The sequence below is a fragment of the Lampetra planeri genome, chromosome 8 (genome assembly GCF_965212315.1).
Source record: "Lampetra planeri chromosome 8, kcLamPlan1.2.h2, whole genome shotgun sequence".
Classification (NCBI taxonomy): domain Eukaryota; kingdom Metazoa; phylum Chordata; class Hyperoartia; order Petromyzontiformes; family Petromyzontidae; genus Lampetra; species Lampetra planeri.
Window position 1 is genome coordinate 11,194,106 of NC_136114.1, and position 24,487 is coordinate 11,218,592.

The window sequence follows — 24,487 nt, forward strand, 5'->3', positions numbered from 1 at the left end:
GTCAAATGTTGATCTTTAATCTATGCTAATCCAAATGCCTAAAAAACACGTCACATCCCTCTGATTAATGGTCTGGGCCATCTGTTAAGTTCAGCAAAGCGGAATATTCTCGTGTCTCTGTCGATCTGCAACTAAGAATGTATTTCGCGTACGTGTTTTGCCGTTACTCGAGAAGAACATAACGAAATGTTTACGAAGTATGGACACATTATTCAAGGTAATAAACCAGGGTAGAGCGCGGTGGTGCTAACCCACCACACCATGAATCCGGTGACTCGCGTTCAACTCCCAGCCGTAGCTATCATCAGCGGCGAGCGATTTCTGAGCCGGTTTTTGCCGGTTAACCCATTCACAACCCCAGACTCAGCACCGCGGTGAAGTGTGGTCAAACGTGACCAACACGGTTGGAGGAGGGTGGTGGTGGGGGAGGGAAGAGGGGGCGACCTTCATCCAGCAGATGGAATGACAAAGGGCTACACATTATTGTTCAAACCAAATCAAATGACACCCCGATAAGACAGCAAGTCTCCTTTCAAAATGAAAAATTCGGTGTACAGTGACAGGTAAAGGCACTGCCCCGCAATAGCTCGCTCACGCCACTGCTGGGAGAAGGGTCTCCAACAGAGGGCTCACGACAGCCTGAAGCAGGACAATCAGTGCTGACTACAGTCGCATTTGCCAATGTGATTTGTAACTTTGATCATTACCCGTGTGTCGATAGTTCAATGTTAATGTGCCATTTTATTGAGGGGCTACTGTGTGGCGTTATCTTGGTGTGGTCTGGGATTGGTTTGTTGCTTTTTCCTGTCTTGCCCAATGTTGATAAATTGGACCTATATACTTAATGTATTCTAGATTTGAAGCTTTCGTGACTGCAAGGATTCATAATCTTAGTTTTTTCAGTAAAGTCACGTTTGTAAAAAATGAAATTAAAGTTAATAAAAAAATGTTGTTAAATTTTTATTTTATTTTTATTAATTTTAATTTCATTTTTTACCTACGTGACTTTACCGAAAAAACTAAGAGTATACTTAATGTAGTTATTATTTATTTATATTTCGTTACTTGCTTATCATTTTCTCTATTTTGTACTCCTATCGGTTGTTTTTTTTTGCATTCGTGTCAGTTGTAACTTGCTGACCCACCACCCCCATACTGGACATCTGCGAAAAATAGTTTCATAGCTCATCGGATTCCTCCTGCCTAAAGAAATATTCTGATTTGGAATACTCTTCCATACTGACCAGATGTCCTGGAAGAGATGGAATACCCATACTTGACCCCACTGCAGGTGACCTGCCGATACAACTAATTGTGACATATCCATTTATACTGCTGTGGTGAGAGGTGGATATGATTCGAGAAACTTGGCCAATATTTCAGAACTGCGGGGCCGGGGAGATCGACCTCGCGACCTCCCAATTGCAAGTCCAGCGTGCTAACCCTTCCATCCAGCAGGGCAGCATCCCGTTATGTCCAGCACGTATACAATAACATCATGCGTCCTCATACTGATATTTTTTCTTTTCTTCATTCCGATGTGCGCTTGCTCCCCCCCGCAAGGGAACAGCAGATAAGGAGGTGATAGGCTGCTCACATCTGTTGGCATACATCTCCGCACACCCTAAGGCGCTACCTTTTATTACTTTCTCGCCTCACTCTCCCTCCACAGGACACAAATAATGAGCGATGATTTACAGCCATTAGCCGGCAGGGGGTTGTGGGAAGGATAATAGGGCCATGTGACCACCTGAGGTCTGATGCCTCTCTGTAGGGACCTCTCCGGTAGAAAAAAAAAACTGCTCTAGATTGGTGTTTATTTCAGCGGCCTTAGTCAGGTTTGAGCCCCTGGACATGCAGAAGTCAAGGTCACTAGACAAAAATCCCTTCTGTAATGCACAAAGAGCAAGCTCTTTTCGAATGTCTTTAAAAAGAGCAGCTGAACATGCATAACTCAGGTTTTCAGACGACGAATGTGCTGCACATAATCATGTAGAGCCTTTTTTGTTTTCAATATGCTGCCGGATAAGGGCCTCCTAATGCCGTGGGGTGGTACAAGACCATGATTCAGCATGCTGGTCATGGTCGGGAGCAGCCTGTTGGAGTACCGTACAGTGTAAACGATGGATGTTGCTACGCTGTTCGCTGATGCCAACGATATAATAAGGCTGCAGCGGCCTATAACAATCTTTCTTATGCATGGTGCTCGCCCATCAAAGCACGATCGAGGCTCAAGACCGCTTAGCTTTTGAGATATGAGGAAATAGGGAATAGTCTGCATGATTTGGTCATACATAGGGTTAATGGTGAAATATATTTTTAGCTTACGATTGTGAGAAAACACTTTCGTGTGTCATTTTTGGCATTTTGCTCACAATAAAAAAGTGCAAACAATTTTTTTTATGGGATTCTGTAATATAAGAAATTCTCTTCCACAAAATATATATTATTGTTAACACATATTCCTTTATTTCACACCGATGTGAAAAAATAAATACTATATATTCTTCATGTTCACAGACTTTAAGTGCTATGGAATATAACAAAAAACCCAGAAAAATAACTAACTGGAGGAATGTTGCATAATTACTGTTCCTCAGATTATTACTAATTACACATTGAATGAATGAGGTCTTTTCTGCCAAGATGCAGTTACACACTTGTCAGTCGAGTAATCTTTTAACACAGCAGTCAACTTCACATTTGGCTCCGTGCTCAGTGCAGAGCACTAAAAAAATAAATGGCTGCGCCGATACGACTGAATTATGAAATCATTTTACCCCCGTTGGCAATAGCTTGATGAGCTCAAACGAAAGAAAAAAAAGCAATCTTGCGTTGTTATTTTTTTGCAATACGCAAGCCAGTGTATATCAAAAGAAGTACTTACTGTGGATTTCTTTTTCCTAAAATTCAATATGATTCTTGCAAAAATGAAATGCAAATATTTTGTTTGTAAGAACCCTTTTTTTCCCTGTAGATAAAATAACTCATATAGAAAAGGTAAAAGCCTGCCAGTGTGATTCTGAATTTATTTTTCCAGTGACCTTTATTTCTGCAAGTTTACGCGTGTCCCCAGTCCCACGTGTCTTTGTTTTCATAAATTTGACACAAAAAGAAACCAGGAAAAGATTTTTCACAATTTGGTTTTTTCTCACAATTATTTTTCCTGGAATTCCTTTTTTTTTATCTTCTTTATATTTTCACCAACGCTCATTATTTTTCATGTTGCATTTTAAAATACGGTGTAATGAAACAGAGGTATTAGAGATATGACTTGAAAACAAGTAGAGTATGTCTTCTATATAAACAATCGCATATTTGGTATTGGCAACAATACGTATAATTCACTATCTAAAATTATAATCAGTGAAGCCAAATGTAAACGGAACATATTTTTTGTACAAAATAATCAGTGAATCCCATGCCGCCCCAGATAATGTTATTGTTATTATTATATGCTGGCATTGTTGTGCACCTCGTTGATTAGCGCGGTTGGCTACGTACGGTGCAAAAGAAGTTCAACGTACATACACATATGGTGTCGTTTCCTCCCTCTCCTGTGACTTTAGCTCCTCATCTCTGCCATTTTTACCCTCCATGCGTTCATTTTCTTCCTTTCGCACCATACGTAGCCGACCGTACCAATCGAAGGTTCATTAAATTCAAATGTGAAGAAAAAGAAGATGAACGCAACCTATACGAGTCCCCTCATAGTCATCCGAATGTACATGCAGTCATTGGTAAGGGTTCCACAAAGGGCTCTTGAGACAAGAGTTTCAGACACACATTCAAGCACTCACATACACAGTATACCGTACAACGTTGCACTGGGCCCACCAATCAACCAGACATTTTGCCCAGTAAAATTCTTCCCCAACCACACCCCGTGGTAGTGCAGGCCTCAAACATGGTCCCTGAATGACACTGACAAATCAAATGGAGTTAAAACTGCAGTGCGCAGGGAAGCAGGGAGAGGTGCACACTCGGAATTACGCCGAGAGACAGACTGAGGAAGGCATGGATTAGAGAACATGGCCAAGGTAGGGACGTAATAATGACCGCTACAAAGAACAAGTGGGCTTTGGCAGGACATGTCTCAAGAAAGGATGGCGGCGAGTGGTCAAGACTAACAACGGAATGACAGCAAAAAACAAGTATAACCCGTAAAAACAAAGTTTTTCACTATAAATCCTTTATATGCGTGGCGGCTAGAGTCCTCTCGTCCTCTGGCTTGAGATGGCTGCCACCTATGGGTCAGATGATAGCATTGCACCATTAAGCAATTGGTAATTAAATATAATATTTTTGTCCTAAAAAGTGTAAAATTTGGAAAAAAAAATTCACGAACATTAATTGTCACGTAGAACGAGTCTGTGTGGAAAATGTCAGCTCGATTGGATCACGGGAAGTGGGTTAAAAAAACGACAGAAAGATTTGCACGGTCGTAAGCAAGCAAGCGAACTTAATATAAAGGATTTAAAAACAACACTAACGAGAGGACCCCCACCTGAGAGATGGAGCAATGACGTCAGCACGAGCAGGTGCGAGACGGATTTCCAACATCACATGAGAAACAGCGATTGCGAGCGGATGCCTTCATCCAGCAGCGAATATATTTATGGCCGATGATAAAGCAACTTCTGAATTTGGGCCATCACACGAAGACAAAGACGTACACACGCAGCTCAACTTAAAATGTGGACTTAAATCAAATCCTTAGGTTTTTTTTCGGTAAAGTCACGTAGGTAAAAAATTAGAATTAATAAAAGTAAAATAAAAATAAAATAAAAATCACGTTTCGGAGGCAACACAAGCTTCCGTCTTCAGGTGGAACCGTCACAGCACGATTGCTGTATCAAGTGATAGAAATTCCAAGAAAACAGTCCTTGTATATATACTGGTTGAGGGTGGGAGGAGCCAAGGTAGGCCCTGAATATTATTATTTTTTTTTGTGAGGTTCGGTGTGGCTGAAGCATAATATTGCCTCCGAAACGTCGTGATTTTTATCATATTTTTATTTTACTTTTATTAATTTTAATTTTTTACCTACGTGACTTTACCGAAAAAAACCCCAAAGAATATGAATCCTTGCAGTCACGAAAGCTTCAAATCTAGAATTAAATCAAATCCCTCGTTTTTGCAGGGACCCGGCCCAACCACGGCGCACACTCACTCTTCGGACAGCAAGTCCTGGATGAGCTTGCTCTTGTCTTGGAAGCAACCCAGAGAGTTCATGCTCTCTAGCACGTCGGGATCAATGTCCTCCACGCCCTGGATGGGGTGCAGCGTCACTTTCCGTGGCACCGGCTGCTCTGGCTCCGGCTCGTTCTTCGCACCTCTGGGGGAATTTGAGGGAGAAGCGACAACGATTTAGCGGCAACGCGTAGCTCCCACGCTGCAGGCGCCATCATATATGTGTGTGTATATACACTGTATCGTTGGCTATCCACTGCTGGATGAAGACCCCACTCCCCCCCGCCCACTCCTCCATGCAGTGTCGAGAGGGAGGTTATTTGACTATACTTCAACACACTGATCTCAGTCAGTGTTAGTGAATGGTTAGTCCAGAAAGGTGTCAAGTATTACTAGCTCCCGATGTTAACTGTGTCCAGGAATCAAACTCGACTTGTCGGGTTCATGACACAGTGCGTTTAACCACTGTGCAAAAGCTTTCACCGACACTGTTTTCACCTGATACACACATCCAGGGTACAACTTAATGGAGTATTTGAGCAAATATTAAATTTTAGAATTGCAATACTCTCGTCTAATTTAATAAAAACGGAATTAAACTTAATTTGCAAACACGCATTTGTACGTTATTGATGAGTCATTATAATTCGTGTCAACAAAATGTGACGGCAGTGTCAATATTGTTGAGCGTTAGGTCACTTGACACCGAGCATGTGACACATGCACCAGGTCTGGCAGGCTGTCGGCCTACGGCGGAAGGGCATTCCCATTTGCACTGAACTCGACTATCCGGAGAAGGTCTCAAGGTGGAGAGTCTCAAAATCCACCCCCCATTCATAAGATGGAGCACACCCGGCCATTAATATTCCACACTTGCAGGTGCTGCTCCATAAAAGCTGCTGAAGCATGCACGCGTTGCGGGGCTATAATTGGCATGTACCATCTGGCATCAATTGTAGGGAAGAAGTGGTGGTGGGGGTGGTGGGGGGTGCGTATCCTCTCAAAATCTCATCTAGCCTCCCGTCACCCCCATACACACTGAGGAGTTCACCCCTTTGACTCAGAACTATACACACTAATTGCCGTGTCCTAGAGCGGTCGGTGCAGAGAAGGACAGAGTGATACAGCCAGCACGTTGAAGAGTGCAGCACTGTATCAAAAAGGGGGCTGACATTACTCAATTGTAGGAGTCGCGCGACTTTTCTGCTACAAATCATATCCGTGTCGCACATAATCCTCGCCCATTAGTCAACAACGTTTTATAGAGACATTTCATGCTATGGATTACTATTGAGTTATTGCCTGTTTGTTTCGTGGTCTTGAAAGCTTCGACAGATATTAACGTTTTGCTTTCATACCGCTTCCTTACGAAATGCTGCTTTGTTGCAGAAAATGAAGCGCGACGCATATTTAAGAAGGGGACCGATATCAAAAGAATTGTTCATAGGGGAAATATTATTTTGTGGGGTGATATATTCTCTGACATTTGATCGGTGGCAATCTCAGTTCCACTGCAACGATACTCCCCAAGCCACCGAAATGTGAAAATATCCCTCTCCTCGCTCCCGCTCCTGCGCGTCGCCGCACGCGGAGCCTTCAAAGATTACGGCGTAAAATTAGTTTCTGTGCCCTACATTTTTTAATACGTGTGTGTGTGTAAAAAAATATCTTCCTGACATTTTATTAAAAAAGCATCAGTGGGTAGCAGTATCCATCAGCGAGTGGCATTTCATGCATTAGTAATCACCTGGTTTCATGTACGAGTTATTGTATTAGATAATAATTGTATTGAGAAATAAAAATGCCAATATAGCCAATGCTTTGCCCTATTTACTTTGCGAATGTCGCGCAGAACAGTGTTAACAATTTATCCACGTGTATCTTTAGCTTGTAGGTATTACTTAGGAACATTATTTCTATTGCCCGTTTGCGAAACGTATACACTCTCGCATCGATCAGATGTTTTTACAATGCAGCCTTCAGCCAACTTTTAAAGACACAGCACTGCCCATGTTTGTGATGCATGGTGATGATCACATAGACGCTTTACTCCCCTGGAGGAAGCGATCGGCTACAGGTCGTAGGGGCATGCCCTGATTACATCTGGCTTATTTCATTGATTTCGGAAACCTACCCATCTGGCATGTCGCTGTCAAGTTGTGCTGATGACAGAGCAGCCACTGTGAGGACACCTCAAGGCATATCAATGAGCCAGCAGAAATTCTGCAACTGTAAGATGTCGTGTTAAAACGCCTCTGTGTGTACAGAAATGTACATCCCCCGAGCTCACGTAATGCTGGATGAGGGCCTCCCTTCATGCCTTGCGGTTCGTGGTTGTTAGCCAGTTCGGGTTTGTGAAGGCGGGAAGCATAGAAGTACATTTGCAGCAATGGAATTTTCTGCACTGTCCTCTGTTACCAAACCGTGCGACGCTGGAGCGCCGGTAACATTGGGGGAAATGCTTCCATATCTGCGGTATAATCTGTAGAGAAGAATTCTTATAATACAAGGTGCCCTCGTGTTATCTCTCTGACCATTTTAAATACTTTGCTGCTTAATTTTGTACGGTACCCTCTGGAAAAACTGAATAAAAAATGAATTTTAAAATAACATTGTAATCCTGTACAATAATGGTTGTGGTTGTGCATTGCCACACACATACCGCTGTACCCAAGTAAAAAAAAATCAAACATGCTACTGAGCAGATAGTTGTTAATTAAAAATTGATTCTTTGAATGGATTTCAAAGCAATCCACGCTTGCTTAATAGAAATTGTTACACCAGTAGCACACTACATATGCTTGGCTATAAACTATAAGTGTAATGATGCAGCCGTTCATCAATTAAAATAGATCCTTACACTGATGAGTCATGCATCGAATTGTGCATGCGAGATAGGAGCATTCTACAATTCATACAAACAATCTACGAACGTTCACTTTTAGGCTACTGGAGTGGTGGACAAAAACTGTACAAACGGGACGGAATAAACGACAATATCAATGAGATGGCGAAAACGAGACAAAAAAAAACTAAACCGGTTCTTGAATAGAATGGTGCCCCTCCCTGAATCTTGAGACTTCATTAAATCTCTGTAAGGGGTGAATCATTTACACTCGCAAACAGTCGTGCTGCTGAATGGCCCTGCTCCAGACACCATGTGTGCATGGCCTGGCTATAAAACCACCCCGCTTGTCAGCAAAACATATATGCTTTTGTTATGTCTTGCTGCCTAAATTAACGTCGTACGTAGATGCCACGCTTTGCGCAGGCTTGTGACGATGCCTCACAGTTAGTCACAAGTGCACTGCGACAGCGAGGCCCGAAATGTGCCGTCGTTCAAGTCGGCAGCATTCATCAGGAATTCAGACCATGGCGAAATATCACTACTCAATTCATGATTTCACATCTAAGAAAATGAGGCATCGTCAAACCGATACACTCCGCAGCTCCGGACACAATTATCTGGCGCGACCACCTCAATGTAAAATTGCATTTGTTGCCCGACATCAACATCGTCCACACGAAGAAGACGAAGAAGCAGCAGAATCTGGGAATCAGCAGCGTGTGGTGGTCGGGCAGTTAGAGAGGCGAGCCACGGCCGACGTTGTCCACGCGTGATCACAGCCGCGTCAGGAGACTCGGTGTAGGTGGCGCCAGCGTGCGTCTGACACACCTTCCAATCCTTGAACATCATTACATGTTGGCTTTTCCCACAGCGCATTGGATGAGGGTGGCTTAAATCTTTGTTTGAAGTCTAACAATTATGTACATCCCCGAGCACATGATCCAGGATTTCTATTTTTAATTCTACAACCATTGTCTGGAATGCTGACCGAATGCCATCTGCTGAAGCACCCGTTTCCATGGTGAAGAGATCCATCTGCTGGTCACCATAGAAACGGGTTCCTTACAGACAGCTGTCTTACCCACTGACGCAACGCACACACACACATGCTCATTACCAAACTCTACATGAACGCTGAGGACACAGAGAAAACACGACGTATTGTAAATAGCAGTCGTGCGCTATCGTCACACGCGATCACGTCTCTGTTTATGACAGTTTACCGTCGACTCTGATCAATTCTGCTTGCTCCGTGCCTTTAAATATCGGCCATGGGATTAAAGTGCAAATAGCGAAAATATGCCCTTTCATGGATAGGGCACAGCAGGTTCATCTGCAAGTGGAAAAAACAATTGCATCTCAAATCTCTTTCCTTCCCCCCCAAATATCAAGATTTTGTGTAATCGCCGAAGGAGGGGCATTTATTGAAAAATAGCCATCATGTTAAAAAAAAATGTGTTCATCTCTGTCTCTCTCTGCTGCCTTGGCTCTCTGTCTCTCTCAGCACCGGGATATGGTTGTGTTGACAGTAACCAAGAAACATGTGGATGGCATGCACACGTAGAGGTTAACAGTAAATTTGATTATAGAAAATAAATGTTTTTGAAATACAAAAGGTGATGGATAAAAAGCACATGTGTTATAATATCCCTGCCATGGAAACCGCTTTTGTGAAAATCTCCGGTTATAAATAAACAGCTCGGCCTTTCCAATTCAACAAGTAAACCGATTCAATTATATATCCGGCTGACCATCATCCTTCATCATTCCAAAATGAAAAAAATATCTTTCTTGTAATTATATATAACAGCCTACAGAATTTCAATAGTTATATGAACGACTATTGCTGTAAATATATAACCAGAAATTCGGGGAGACATTCATATTTTGTCTTCGTGTAAAAACTTTGTTAAAATGCAAGTTTATGCGTGAACCATTTAAAAAAAAATCAGTTGACTAATTTCACGTTTTATGGTACCAGTAACATCGCGTGATATCTGGCTGACCATTTCGGCATGGGCACGGTGTAATGCAAGTCCGAATACTAATATTACCCCGAGTAATTTAAATATTTATCCTCACACTGTTTTGACTTTGCTACGCCCTAGGCCACACTTAAAGCAACACACAGAGACAATCGATCCAAATTTAATATGAACCGACTTCTAATATTGACTCCCCCATCCTTGTCAGAATATTTAATACCACTAGAAACGACAGGGAAATCATTTCCACGAGCAGATAATATCAGCTCATTGTCGAGTCGCTCTCGTTCATGTGAAAAGTCGAGCAAAGCTAGAAAGTTTATCGACCTACAAAGATGGAAGCTAAACTGTGACACACCGATCTCGATGTGAAGTGTCACCCCCACTGCAAATTTGACCAGAATTTAAACACCGCTCTCGTTGGGACGAGCACTCATTCGCCCTCGCTGGACACAGGGTGACAGATCGTCATTCAGCAATGAAATCCAGCCCATTCGATAAAGTGGTCCAAACAGCACCAAGTCCGTAATTTTCCCCCCCCCCCCTTCCTTTCCTGTCGCTCTCCTTTATAAAATTAAGGCCGCAAAGTGGATGTGTCACACGAGACCATGACGGGATCAATAAGAGAATTTACTACACCGTGTCCCGTGCACAAATCTAGCGGTAACAATGTGTCCATGTGTACCTGCGCTGCAGCCTTCGTTCACTCGGAGCTTTTCAATTCCGACCCGCGGATTTGCAGAATGCTTTTTCCCCACCACGCACAAAAACGCTCGCAACTTTTCGCTTCCACCTCGCTTTAATCCGGCAGCGCGTCCCGAAATACCTTAATTGGGGTCACAGGGCCTCGGAGGCTCGGTCGCACGACAAGGCACCCGAGGCCCAGGTGACCGGTTAAGCCTCTGCAGCAGCTCTATCTTATCGGTACGAGGTGTATAACGGGCTTGTCCATTATCCCGCCGTGACACCGAACCGTCTTCTCTCTCTCGCTCCCTCTCTCTCTCTCCTTTCATCGCAGTGCGCGCTCTTGCTCACGGCTTCCCTTTGTCCCTTGGGCGAGTGCCACTTCTGCTCTGTCCTTTTCTTCTCCTCCTCCTCCTCCTTCTTCTCCTCATCTTTCCCCCCTTTTCACTTTGCCATTACGACCTGCGACATAAAAAAATGTAATACCTCATCGATTAATAAATAAAACCTCACTGCCTCTGGGACTTGGGAGTGAGTGCGGTGGTAGCTAGCACTGGACGCGAACGCCTCTGTCCGTCTTGGTCTGGCGATCACAACCTGCTTATTTTCTCATTCTTCCTTGGTTATGGTATGACTGCCTGACCTTCCGACACCACACCATGAAATTCGAAACAAGTCTTCATTTATCACTGTATCAGTTTTTTTTTTTATAGAAAGAGACCGATCGGCTATGTCATTTCATTCGTATCTGAAAAATCAAGATGCACCAGCTTAAGCCAAAGCTAATTTACTTTATCAGCATTGGTCTTCAATAGTTGAACATAAAACGAACTGTAAAAAAATATACTTTTCCCTTCATGCATTTCCAAAAGGCCACCGAGAAAAGTCCAACGAAGTTAACATTCAGCGCATGATGGAAAACCTCTCCAAGACAAAAATAAGATTCGTAAAATGTATATTAGTTCCGTTTATGGCAATAACACAGAACAAAACAACAAGCAAATTCCATTTTACAATAAAGGCTCGACACTGGCAATGGCCAGGACGGAGCTGTCGGGAGACACAACACAAAGAATAAATTTTAGCAAAATAAACAAATACCACCCACAATTTGTGACCCCATCCTTGACCTCATTTACGTAATTAGGCTGCAGTAAGTGGAAGAGGAGCGGGTTCCCACACAACAGCTGTGCATGGTGACTGAAGAGCCACGCCACCTGGATGCGAGTGGGATTACGATGGCTCCCCAGGGGGGAGAGGGGGGGCTGCAGGTAATTTGCCACCAGCAGCGCACCTTCTCAAACTTTACCTTGGCACACCCTGCCACAGTGTCGGTGCGAATGCACCGGCACGCACCTGAAAATGGCAGGTAACGTTGGAGGGGGGCGGGGGGGTAAGCAACATGTATATTCAGATGTGTATTTCAGCCTTACTAGGTGCTCGCTAACAGCACTTGTCCAAGCGGTCTGTATGGCTTTGTCTTGTTATTACGACTATAATGAACCAAGAATGTATGTCTGTGTGTAACGCGCGTGACGTCACTCCACATGCCGCACCCCTCCGTCATTATGGTCGAGCGGAAAGACTTTTTTTTCTCACAAATTCGCTTTAAGTTTGACGTTTCTTTATTGAAGGTGAATCTAATAAATAATTCTACGCAGCAACAAAGTGGATTTGGTGTTTTTATTTATTCAGCACTTGAGACAAAAGGTAAGTCTAATTTATGCTTCTACGTTATGGTAAAATGGACATTTCTCGGTGATTTTCCAGATATTGTATCGAATTCCAATTTATTTCAACCCCAGCGACCGAAAGCAGAAGAGAATAAAGTATCAAAACAGTGAGTTTGAACAAATTGAAGGTCAATTATATACAGTGCCTCAGTGACATGAAGTGAGGTGTTTTATGCCAGTTTTGTGCAAGATTCACTGTCATTAATACAGTGCTACAGTGAAATGCAGTGCAGTGTTTGACGACTTCGTTTAATGCAAGATTCACTGCCATTAATACAGTGCTACAGTGAAATGCAGTGAAGTGTTTGATGACTTCGTTTTGTGCAAAATTCACTGCCATTAAATTTACACAATATACCATCATACTCTGCTAAAAAAAATCGTAACTATTACAGCTTCCGTCCTAGGACGGGAAAAGAAGCTAGCGTATTAGATACGTACGTGGGGAGCAATTGTGCACTGGTTCGCTTACCGCGCTCCACAGTACTTGTCGGCAACAGTGGTCAGTCGTGTCTGAGAAGGCTCTGGGCCTCTCTTGAGTCTTCTCAGCCTTAAATGAGTGCCGGATGTGGTGTGTGAATATCAATGCGGGGGGGGCGGCAATGGCAGCCAGGCATGGTACTTGCCACGTTATCCACCATCTTGCACAGGTTGGTCCCGATGTCGTGTGACGCCCATTTAATTGTCTAAAACTTAATATCTTTGAAGTAAGGTTTATTTAAAAAATAAATGTATATACAAAGGAAAAATATGTCAGGGGTCAATTCATTTTGGGGTAAACAAGACATCTGGACCACCCTGCACTATACTAGAGGTGCTCGCTAACAGTCCTTGCCCCAACAGTCTACAAGGCTCAACAGGATATTTGTGTCTTTGGTGTGGGGTGTGTATACTGTGTATATATAGACACAAAATAAAAACAGTCATAATGTTTACTTCATTATTGATTTCGTTTTATATTACTGGTATAAAATTAGGTCTCACATTTGGCCATGACGTGTATATATAGAAAAAATATAAAATATATATTGACAATAAATGGATATTTTCTTATTGTTCTCATTGGGATTGCAAGAGTAAAAACACAAATGCAGTAAAGGTTGATAATTAAAATAATAATTTGGCCAAAGTTCATAAATAAATACATAAACTTATTTTATTTTACACGCTCTTAAACCAAGTGTTTACAGGTCAAAAAACACACCAAGGGCAAATTTGCAACTAAAACTGTAACAATTAAAAACATCTCATTATACCGTATTTACTTCTCTTGATGATGTCTTATCTTCGGCTATTGGCCCATAAATGACTCATGATTTTGCACCAGTGCACACGCATTAAAAGACCATCAGGAGTCTTTTTTGGTATGTTAACTAGGAGAGATCGCTCATTGGCAAAAAAATGCTGGTCCCATTTATTTGTTCGTGGGGATTCGCCAACAGACCAAAGCCAATTCTATATTTGAAGCATTCGTGACTGCAAGGATTCATATTCTTAGGTTTTTTTCGGTAAAGTCGCTTAGGTAAAATTTTTAATTAATAAAAGTAAAATAAATATAAAAATCACGACGTTTCGGAGGCAACACAAGCTTCCGTCTTCAGGTGGAACCGTCACAGCACGATAGCTGTATCAAGTGAGATTTTAATTTTTTACCTACGTGACTTTACCGAAAAAACCTAAGAATAAGACCAAAGCCACTTTCGATTGGTCACAACATTATCAACGCTTCGTCACTGCAAGCTGCAAGACACGTCCCCAGCGCAATTAAGACAGAGGTGAACCACGTCTGCAACACGGGCGACACAGCAAAATTTTGATGCAAAAAAAACTTGCAAGATAGAGACAGTGGAGACATTTGTCTGTCTGTCAGTGGTGTGGCTCAAAATTATCCACCTGGCCGCGCTTCAACCCCCGCAGAAAGGCAGACCGTGCCCATACTCCACGTACTGAAAGGTGGCAGGTGCCACTTGCATCGACGAGTACATCTGAAAAATGTTCTCATAGATGAAAGATGCCTTAAAATACGTTTCTAAGCATGCATTAGTCCTTTTGCTTTTAATAATGACCTATTATATAAGCTCTTAAAGCCACATTTCATCTGCAAGTGGGACATTCAGTCGGTGACAGCTTTCTCTTCCAGACGTCTAAAAAAATGCGCTATAATTTGATTGCGCCCAAGATGAATGGGAATTTGTCACCAGCGTATTTGTGGCACTCATGGGGTCTGTTGTCAATGCAATTTTCATTGTGTGGCTTATGCAAAATAAATGTCTGGATGGAAAAATCCTTTGCCATCCAATTACTCTGGGACTTCCCATGGCTCTTTGATGTGCTCCAAATTGTATTCCTCCAGAAAAGTGCTGGAGGTGCTCTACTTTCAGATCAAAACATGTTGCAAACATTAACAATGCCTAGCCGAGCAGCAAAGAAAAAACACTTGTTACTATTCTTGCTTTTTTTAAATCAATGCAATCTTTTGTTCAAAAGCTACTTGCTTCTGTAAGAAAATAACTAAATCTCGACTGCAGTCAAATAAGAACTAACCCATTAAGACTGTTTACATTCCTTATATAAACCTCAACCAACACGGAAGTCCAGGCTTTTTTTACGGAGCCCATTTTGACACTCCAGCCAGGGCAAACATTTATAAAGCCTGTTGCATATCACTGCCGCGTCTAAAGGGAACAATTTATACATCAACTGCGACTCACCACGATACAGAATCGCGGAGCACTGCCAAGCGAGTCACAAAGAATTTACGGCCAGAGCGTATAAAATGGAAGGGGCAGCGCAGATTTCATGCCACGCTCCGTGACCAGACAGCAACAGTGCTCTCCTCCAGACAGGAGGGCTGTCGTGCACAAATCTCTGTCGTTCTCAGCCTCATATGAACCTGGCCAAGTTACTGCGTTCGCCCATGACCTTGAAAGGAGCTCAATGAGGCTGTCCCCGCTGGGAGCTTGCGGCTGTGTTTTGTAAAGCTCCCACTTTCCAACAGGTTACATGCCGAGCGCTAAACGTCTTCCCTGCATCCCATCACCAACCCCTGCTGTCCATACAGCTTCCTTATATTTCTCTCAATTATCATCATCAGCCGTGATTAATCCGCTGCTGGAGAAAGGCCTCCGAAAGCCACCTCCATCTCTCACAGTCTTGAGGTGTAAAGATCCACTTGGTACCTGCACGAGCTGATCCCATAACTCCATCTCTACGGTGCATGGCCACGAGGGCATATTATCTGCCTTGGCCGCATTGTTCTCGCCACACCGGCCATCGTCCCTTGTAGCAAAAGTGTCCTGCCCAAGCCCACTTACTGTTCTTTGCAGTCAAAATGATGTCTTTAACCAGCGTGTGTTCTCTACAATGATGCATTTGGGAGTATTCACGGCAACCGTCGCACCATACTGGCAGACTAATGCCCCAGGTCACTCTTGGCAATGAGACTATCCTGCCGTGATTTATTTTATTTTCTACCTACGTGACTTTACCGAAAGAACCAAAGAGAATGGATTCCTGCAGTCAAATCAAGACTGAGACTATCCTTGTCTCTTGGAGTTTTCAACTGGTGAAACAAAAGCATGCACCGACCAATGCTTAATTGCAGATATTGTTACAAAAGCAGCAACCATATCAATGTGCCTGAATTTGTTTAATATATAATAAGAACGTATTACTTGCCATGATATGCATGTGTGCAAGGTTGAACTTTTGTCTCACCGTATGTAGCCAACCGTGCTTATCGGAGGTGTGGGTGAAGGACAACAAACTCAACACAAAAAGCAGTTCTCAAGAAATGAGTTTTAAATCTTGATTGAAGCCAGTGGCTTCCTAATATCGGAAGAAAGAGTGTTCCAAGACAGCTGCAGCAGCGCATCTGAAATTGCGTGATGCAGTGACCATATTTGTTCGATGGTTAACCAAAAGCCGCTGCGAAGATGACCGGAGTTTGCGTGATGGTTTATGGTATTTGACGAGATCAGGATGGTATTGTGGTTCATTTGTGGCAAGCACTTTGTGTGTAATCAGCGCAACCTTATAGTGTAATGATACAACAATAGATATATCAGAAACATAGGCATGTCTCTCTAATCAGCAACAGTCATCGCTATGCCGATGAACGGGTTTGTAGCCTTTTACCACATCACTTGTTCATTACACATGTCACGTGCAACCTGGAACAACGAGACTAACCCCGAATATCTTCGTAGGAACAAACGACTGATCTGTGACAATCAAATCAGTAAAACAATCGTAAATGTCGGCTTTGTAAATGCAATTATCCAGGCAAGGAAAGAGTGCAATCACTTGCGATTCTGCAATTACTGAGTGCACAAGTTGTTTTTTTATACTTACACAAGATACCAGGAATGTTTCTGAACTTGTTCCAGCTGAAAAACACAAAGAGAAACATTTCCACCACAATTCCAGACACCAAATGCCGGGTGTATGTAACGCATCACGTGTTCACCTTCTTGTGCCATTTTCTGATTGTGGAAAAAAACCATTAATAAATTACATTTCCCGTTTGAGGTTACGATATAAAGCTAAAGCCACGAGTGTCTGTGTATTATTTTCACATTCTCTTGCCATGTGTGCAATACGAATATATAGAAATGTATATAAAGTAATAATTTAAAGTTCGTTTTCAATTCACTGCTTAAGAAATGTTTCATGCGCAAAGTTCCCCATTGTTTTTTTTATTTTTACCATACCTCCACCACACTGATGGGTATGGTTTGGCGAAGAGGAGCGGGAGTGATTTGAGTGGTTCGTTAAACCACCGAGGTTCACTGATGTTAACTGTGGCTGGTAATCAAACCCGAAGGTTGTCAGGTTCATAATGCAGTGTGCTAAGCAATGCGCCACCGCTCCCCACGCACCCGCACAGTATGGACACTGCATGTTCTATTTTTTGCTGCTTCTGCAAGGTTACACGCTACGAAGAGGATTATTTTGTTCGTTGCCGAGACAAAAGAAAGGCATCGCAATGTTTTGGCGAGTTAGCCTTATCCAAGAAGATACATCTCTGTTTGTTATTATATATATTTTATTAAAAAGACCAGTATAACGGTTATTGGATTTTTATAACGGTGACTATTTTTCCTCGGACAGCGAGGCAACTTTCTTGGCGGCATTTCCGTCGTTGTTATCATCACCCACTGGTGGTGTTTTTTTTTTATCAAAACGCGGTCACATTAAGCAATGTCATAAACAAAGGGGCCGTCCATAAATGACGTCACGCGACTTTGGACGATTTTTGACCCCCCCCTCTTCGTCACACGGCGTCACAAAAAGTCAGACCCCCCTCAAATATGACGTCACAAAGCTCCCGCCCCCCAAATAAAACTCGCTTCAAATCGCTTTAAACTATTGTCATTGTAGTGCGTATGTAATGTGGCGCTGCACTCTGATGTTGTAGGAGAAAACATCTATTAAAACGTTTATTTAATTAAGTAGAACGTGTTATCTATATTTATTTAAAGTTGCGCATTTTGATGTGACGTCACATTTCTCAAATCCCCCCCCCTCGTCACAGATCGTCACAAATGTCTGACACTCCCCCCCAGGTGCGTGACGTCATTTATGGATGGCCCCAAATAGCGGGAATTACTGCCAACGAAAGCCCTCTCGACATTTATGTATCATTAGTTTGTCAGAAGGTCGAGGGACACAGATAAGTGTGGCCAATATCGTTGCCGCTTTATGAAGAGGTGACACCGGCAACAACCAAAGCTACTTATTTTCGATGAACAAAAAAACAGCCAACGAAAGGCGAAAATAAATTCGAAAAATCTTGCTTGCACACGCACGGAAACCTGATATTTAAAGAAACCACAGACGCGAAATAAGGTGTGCTTTTACGAGTTCTCATCTCTGACATTTAATTGAATTTGTCAACATAACAACAATAATCACGTGGGTCAACACCCGGGCCAGGAAGCCATCTTGGAGCATGACTCGTCAAGTGTAGACCCTCTACTTTCCAGCTCGGTTTGCTTAGATGAGCAGTGAATTGGACTTTTTTGTTAATGTTTGACCTGCACTGTTTGTTCAAAGGGATGTTGAACTTTTTTCGCACCATACATAGCCAACCATGCTAATCGTAGGTGCGTGCGTGCGGGGGGGGGGAATCAACACAAAAAGCACTTTCTAAAGAAATGACCTTATAATCGACATGATTTGCAAGCGCATTACTGTAGTGGCTTCCTAATACCAGAAAGAACGTTCCAGACGGCCGCACGCACGCACCGCACCGAGCGGTAGCGGAAGGACTGAAAGGGGAGTTGCGCGTGAGGCCCTCACCGTCAGTCGCTTGTTGGTGTCCACCTCGATCATCCCCCGAAGGAGGTTCTGGCAGTCGGGAGGGATGAAGTGCGGCATGTGGAACACGCCACGCTTCACCTTCTCCAGCAGCTGCCGCAGGTTGTCGTCGTCGAAGGGAAGCGCGCCCTGCGAGAGGTCCCGACCGAGAACCCCGCGCGGTTAACGCCGCGAGCACAGCTAGGCTTTGGCAACCTGTCCTGGTTGGTGATTTTTGTTTGTTGGTTTGTTGTTGTTGTTATTGTCCTGGGTCGTCGTCACGTCAAGGTCGCTATCCCGCAAAACCTCTTGTAAGTCTTCCCGGGACGTTAAAAGGGCCCCAGTTTCGTTTTTGTCTGTTGCCTTCTAACGAACCACTGAAAAGGAATGCATTTACGTGCATTTCCTCCACGTGAGATATTATTCGTCCTGTGATATATAGTGTCCCTCGGTTTTTTGTACAACAGAGAGGTACGCGGGCCGCGATTGTTTGTGAAGCAGGCTTGGTATGTGCTCTGGTCAAAGGTGCAGCCGTGCGATTGCTTGCTCACGTCACTGCTGGACGAAGGGCCTCCGCAACAGGGAGCTCTAGAGGGTATTTGGCCTATTGGTTTACGCTGGCCAATCTTGGAAGAAGTGAGAAAAGTTGATGAAAATGTAGGCAATTAAAAATGATTACCCAGTGTCAATTATGCACCCAGGCAATAATTTCACTCTGGCCCTGGTGCGAGGAATGAAATGGGGCCCCCTGTCCAATTTCTCCCGTCTTCATAGAAGAGTCTCCAGTGCGAGGGTGCTCTAGACGGCCCCTCTCTCTCGGGGATCATTTTGACCAACTCTGCCACACTGGCCAGATGTCTTGGAAGAGGTGGGAGCATCAAACCACTTTACCCCACCACACGCTAACCTGATAAATTGACAAAATGTGGTGTATTCATTTTGCACTGCTGGATGATGGACAGAGGCTGCAGGATTTAAGAAAAGTTCCCATGCACATCACAGAGACACCATATATTCGTCGAACTCCGGAGGCCAACACGCATGCATTATTTTGCACACAGCACACATGGACACACATGTAAATGGGGCAGAGAAGCGAGGGAAACTTCACACGATGCAACGTGGGCTATGATGGAGGTAGACCAAATAAGCCGCACACACGGAAACACGTGTAATTCCCCAGGCAGCTAATCTTGTCAAAGTTTTAATTATTCAGGAGCCCTCTGATGTCGCTGCGGAGCGACGGATGCACCGACGCAGCGCTCGGCGCGTGATTAATCCTCACGAAGCGAGGCAGCAGCCCCCTCGGTTCCTCGAATCACAGGGATGCGCCGATGCCGCTGCAGAGGTGGGTGGAGGGCCGCAGGGCAATGGGCGATGGGGCAGCCCGAGGAGACCAACACTGAGGCCCTCGACTCCATCCACACCCCCCCCTCCCGGCATCAACAACATCAACAACACCAACACCCACCGCTTCCTCTGCGGGGCCCTCAGCCACTAATCCGCAACATCTCGTGCCACAGTCCTCCGTGCTATGTTTAGCCACGCGCCGTGTGCTTCCTTTCTGCGGCTCTGTAATTTTATTTTATTCCCCTCTTTTATTTATCCCCCCGAGGAGGGAATGATCTTTCCGCTTTATTTACTCACTCCTTCTCCCCCGGCGTTGCTATTTGCTACTTCAAACGTATCTCTCCTGCATTTGACATTCATTTGTTCTTTTTTAATTTCCGCTCAATTATCCCGCATCCCCGTATTCATTATACAACGGCCGGCGTAGATATACCGGCGGCGGGAGGGGTCCCGTTGTCCGTGCGTCTGTATTTACGCGCAAATCGTCTCGCCCTACCCCTGGGCAACTTTCCTTTGCATCTTTGAGAAATGAAAGCGGGAGGGTCAAAAAATAGCACAGAGTCCAATTGCTTTGAGCAAAGATCGCTGCACGACAGCTGCCACAGCTACTAAAGCTTCCGGGAAGGTTGAATCCATTGCCGCTCGCGTGGCGCTATAAAAACATCCGCTCCCTTTCAAGTCTCGTGTTTGTGGCAGGATCAAAAGCACCCAGGGAGAACAGGATACAATGGTGCTCAGCCAAGTGAGGAGGGGTGGGGGGCGAAGGCAAAACTAAAAAAGAAACACACAAGCACGCACAGACAATCTAACATCCGCTTTGCAGCAAAGCAAGTTGGATGCGGCGTAGCTCCATGGGACTCTGTGTAAACGGATTTTGGCGTCGGCCAGCTGCCACGGAGGGGAGCTTACCACCAGAAGCGCGAAGAGGATGACTCCGCAGCTCCAAACGTCAGCCTTCCTCCCATCGTATTTCTCTCCCTGGCAGAAGAGCGGAGATGCAGTGAGCGAGCGCGAGGATGGGCCCAAACTTCGGGCTGCGCTACTTACGGAATACAAAAGTGCTGTCTACATTGCTAAACAAAGAGCTCTGCGCTGTTTTAATTAATATTTATTGAAAGTGTAATTATAGGCATACGTTCGGTTTCACGGTGCCGGTGTGAAAAGTTAATAAAGATAAATCTTGCAGTGCGAGCAGGAAAGTTTCGGCAGTTTGGTGAAGCGGTGTTTTAATTCCCGACAGCTTTGCTCCATGCTGTCTGTGTGCTCCGTTACATTGTAAGTATTTAACTCGTGTGTTATCACATGGTCAAGTGGACTCACTCGTATGACTTCGGGGCAGGCGTAGTGCGGGGAGCTGTGGAACGAGACACATTAGTCACGTGACAAAAATCCTTGAGGCCTTCCGACATCTGTTCAATGGAAGGTCGCTCCTTCTCCACTGGCGTTCTCTTGCTTCGAGGTTCTCTTTCCCCAGGCGTCTGTGCTGCCAACTCCCTGCCCCCGTTCAAGTGCAAGCTCAAGGCTTTGCTCTTCTCCAACCCCCCCCCCCCCAAATCTATGAAGTGATTTCAATCACACCACACTTAAAAAAAACACACGTAAAAAAATTACCTTTTGAACACGTCTCACTACTTTGTGCAGCATCTTGAGCGAGAGTTGCATTTTTATGCCATGTAAATCCACATTGTGAGGTGTCATGATTCCACCACAATGTGCTCACATACTCTTAGGTTTTTTCGGTAAAGTCACGTAGGTAAAAAATAAAATTAAAATTATTAAAAGTAAAAAAAAGTCACGACGTTTTGGAGGCAACACAAGCTTCCGTCTTCAGGTGGAACAGTCACAGCACGATTGCTGTATCAAGTAAAGATTAATTTTAATTAAATTTTTTTACCTACGTGACTTTACCGAAAAACCCTAAGAGTATGAATCCTTGCAGTCACGAAAGTTTCAAATCTAGAATTAATGTGCTCACAATTCATTTTCATGCCACGTTTTCAGGTGGCTGTAAGTCAATTTCCGTGTCAGATACACTTATTGTTAATGGTCCTTTTTTGAATTGCCATCGTGTACCTCTAATGATAATATTTCAGAATAAAAATTAGACCCTGCCATTGCCATATTCTATTTGAGACAATGTGCAGTCATAAAAAAGCACTCCATTAGATGCAAACTACACAGTTGTCACTCGGGGTAGATAGGGAACTCATGGTGGAGAATCAATACAATTGACTATATACATACTCGCACTCACACGGTGATTACATGCATTTTTCCCTTCAGTGTCAAGACACAGTGGGGCTTACAGATATGCTTAAAGCAAAACATGGGCTTCTCGGCCAAAAAAGAAAATTAAGAGCCCTACACAATTTGCATATTCAGCAGTTAAGCAATAAATACAAACCATGAGAATTACAGATACACGAGTGATCCCAATGACCTTTGATACCAAATTTATCGACGTGTAATTCTAATAAGGCACACCAATGCATACATACAGAAATGTTGCGGGTTATCCATCACCCCCTTCCATACATCTGCATCTGGGCACACACAGATGCTTGCATGCATATCCATGAACTCACGAAATCCCAACACCACATACGCACACACACGCGCGCTTTGACACACTCGCAAAACACCCCCCCATCCCACCCATACCCTATGTAGACTGAGCTTACAATTGCTGTTAGCGAACATATATTAAAGTTGGCATGATACACGAGCAGTGGTGTGGCCAAACACCAAGTATTTATTTAAGGCAAATTCAATTTAGGGGAGGCCTTGGTCAAAGTTCTGCTGACCCTTGAAACTCAGGTTAGCCGTGGCTGGGAATTTAACTCGCGTCGGCTGGGTTTGTTGTAGCACAGTGTGCTAACCACTGTGCCACCGCTCACCACACACGTGCATACAAAGACGAAGATCCCCGGCGTAGCCTCAACAGACTGTTCGGGCAAGTGCTGTTAGTGAGCACCTATGAAGGCCGGCACGGTACACAAGGGGGTGGGTGGCCAGCACAACCCCCTGCCGCCTTTGTCTCCCTAGTAGCAATGTTTACACACCACACCAGGTACTCATTTTAGGCCGAATCGACCTAGGGGAGGCCCAGGACCGGTACAGATAATCATTATTGGTGTTGGTTTTGGTCGTGAGTGGGAATCGAACTCGGGCTGCCGGGTCCGTAGCGCAGCGGCGCTACCCGGTACACTACCGCTCCCCCCTACACGTGCACACAACAAAGATCCCCCGTGTAGCCTTAACAGACTGTAGGGACAAGTGCTGTTAGCGAGCCCCTATGAAGGCCGCAACGGCACACGAGGGGGTGAGTGGCCAGCACCACGCCCGACCGCCTTTGTCTCCCTAGTGGCGATGTTTACACACCGCACCAGGTACTCATTTGAGGCTGAGTCGACCTAGGGGAGGCCCAGGACCGGTTCAGATAATCGCCACTGGTGTTGGCCATGAGCGGGAATCGAACTCGGGTCGCCGGGTTCATAGCGCAGTGCGCTATCCGCTACACTACCGCTCCCCCCTACACGTACACACACACACACAGACACACACAGACACACACACAGACACACTCAAACCTGCACGCACTTACCCACAGCTGGTCTCCAGAAGGTTGTCGCCAACCTGCAGAGACGCCATGCCAAAGTCCGCGATCCGAATGTTGTTCTTCTCATCCAGGAGGAGATTTTCTGGCTTCAAATCACGGTGGCTTCGGAAGGAGCCAATTACGGTGCAGAGTAATTTGGAGGGCGAGTTGGGAGAACCGGAGGGAGAGAGACACGCAGAGAAATAGAAACAGACACGTGGGGGGGGGGGGGGAAAGACAGACAGACAAGTAGTTTAGGTGAAGATAAAATAGGACAGCGTTGGTAAATGGTGCAGACAAGGTTCAGGAATTGAGATTGCAATCGGTGCCAGCTAAGCAGCATGCACACGGCGAATTGTGCTTTGACGGCTTCAAGGATTTCGTCTCCCACGCCGTAGCAGATCCAGTCAGTCATAACACCTGGAGTGAGTCACCCACGCAATGGGAGGACGCGCACAAAATCCTTTGCCGAGCTCCACCACACATTGCCCAAGTCGTTTCAAAAAAAGGGAAAATACATTTCTGATTGGCAATTGCGGAGTTCATCGTGGAATATAAATGCACATCACGTACGTTCGCGCACAGCTTTTTTCTCTCTCTTATTTTTTAATACGGACGCAACAACAAAGAACTTGATCAAAACATCTAGCAGCTTTATTTTTTGCTTAGTTATTTTGAAGGGAACTTTTAAAGATCGTCACGCCGAATGTAAACTCCCCGCTGGGATAAACACAGCAAGGGCGCGCTGCGCCTCTGATATACAATAAAAATAATACGAGCTTTTTTTAATTTGTTT

The 24,487-nt window shown here is 44.4% G+C and overlaps 1 protein-coding gene across 3 annotated transcripts in view; it reads right to left on the reverse strand.

Annotated features, from left to right (window-relative positions):
• The window catches only part of LOC144720328 (serine/threonine-protein kinase BRSK2-like), a 202,073-nt gene that overhangs the window by 21,892 nt on the left and 155,694 nt on the right, over positions 1 to 24,487 (reverse strand). For all 3 annotated transcript variants that reach the window (XM_078597014.1, XM_078597013.1, XM_078597015.1), the window contains 6 exons: positions 23,698 to 23,814; positions 21,414 to 21,447; positions 21,003 to 21,071; positions 18,747 to 18,893; positions 16,797 to 16,831; positions 5,174 to 5,338 (listed from right to left, as the gene is read on the reverse strand). In XM_078597014.1, coding sequence (XP_078453140.1) covers positions 5,174 to 5,338; positions 16,797 to 16,831; positions 18,747 to 18,893; positions 21,003 to 21,071; positions 21,414 to 21,447; positions 23,698 to 23,814 — 567 coding nt within the window. The remainder of the gene's footprint in view (positions 1 to 5,173; positions 5,339 to 16,796; positions 16,832 to 18,746; positions 18,894 to 21,002; positions 21,072 to 21,413; positions 21,448 to 23,697; positions 23,815 to 24,487) is intronic.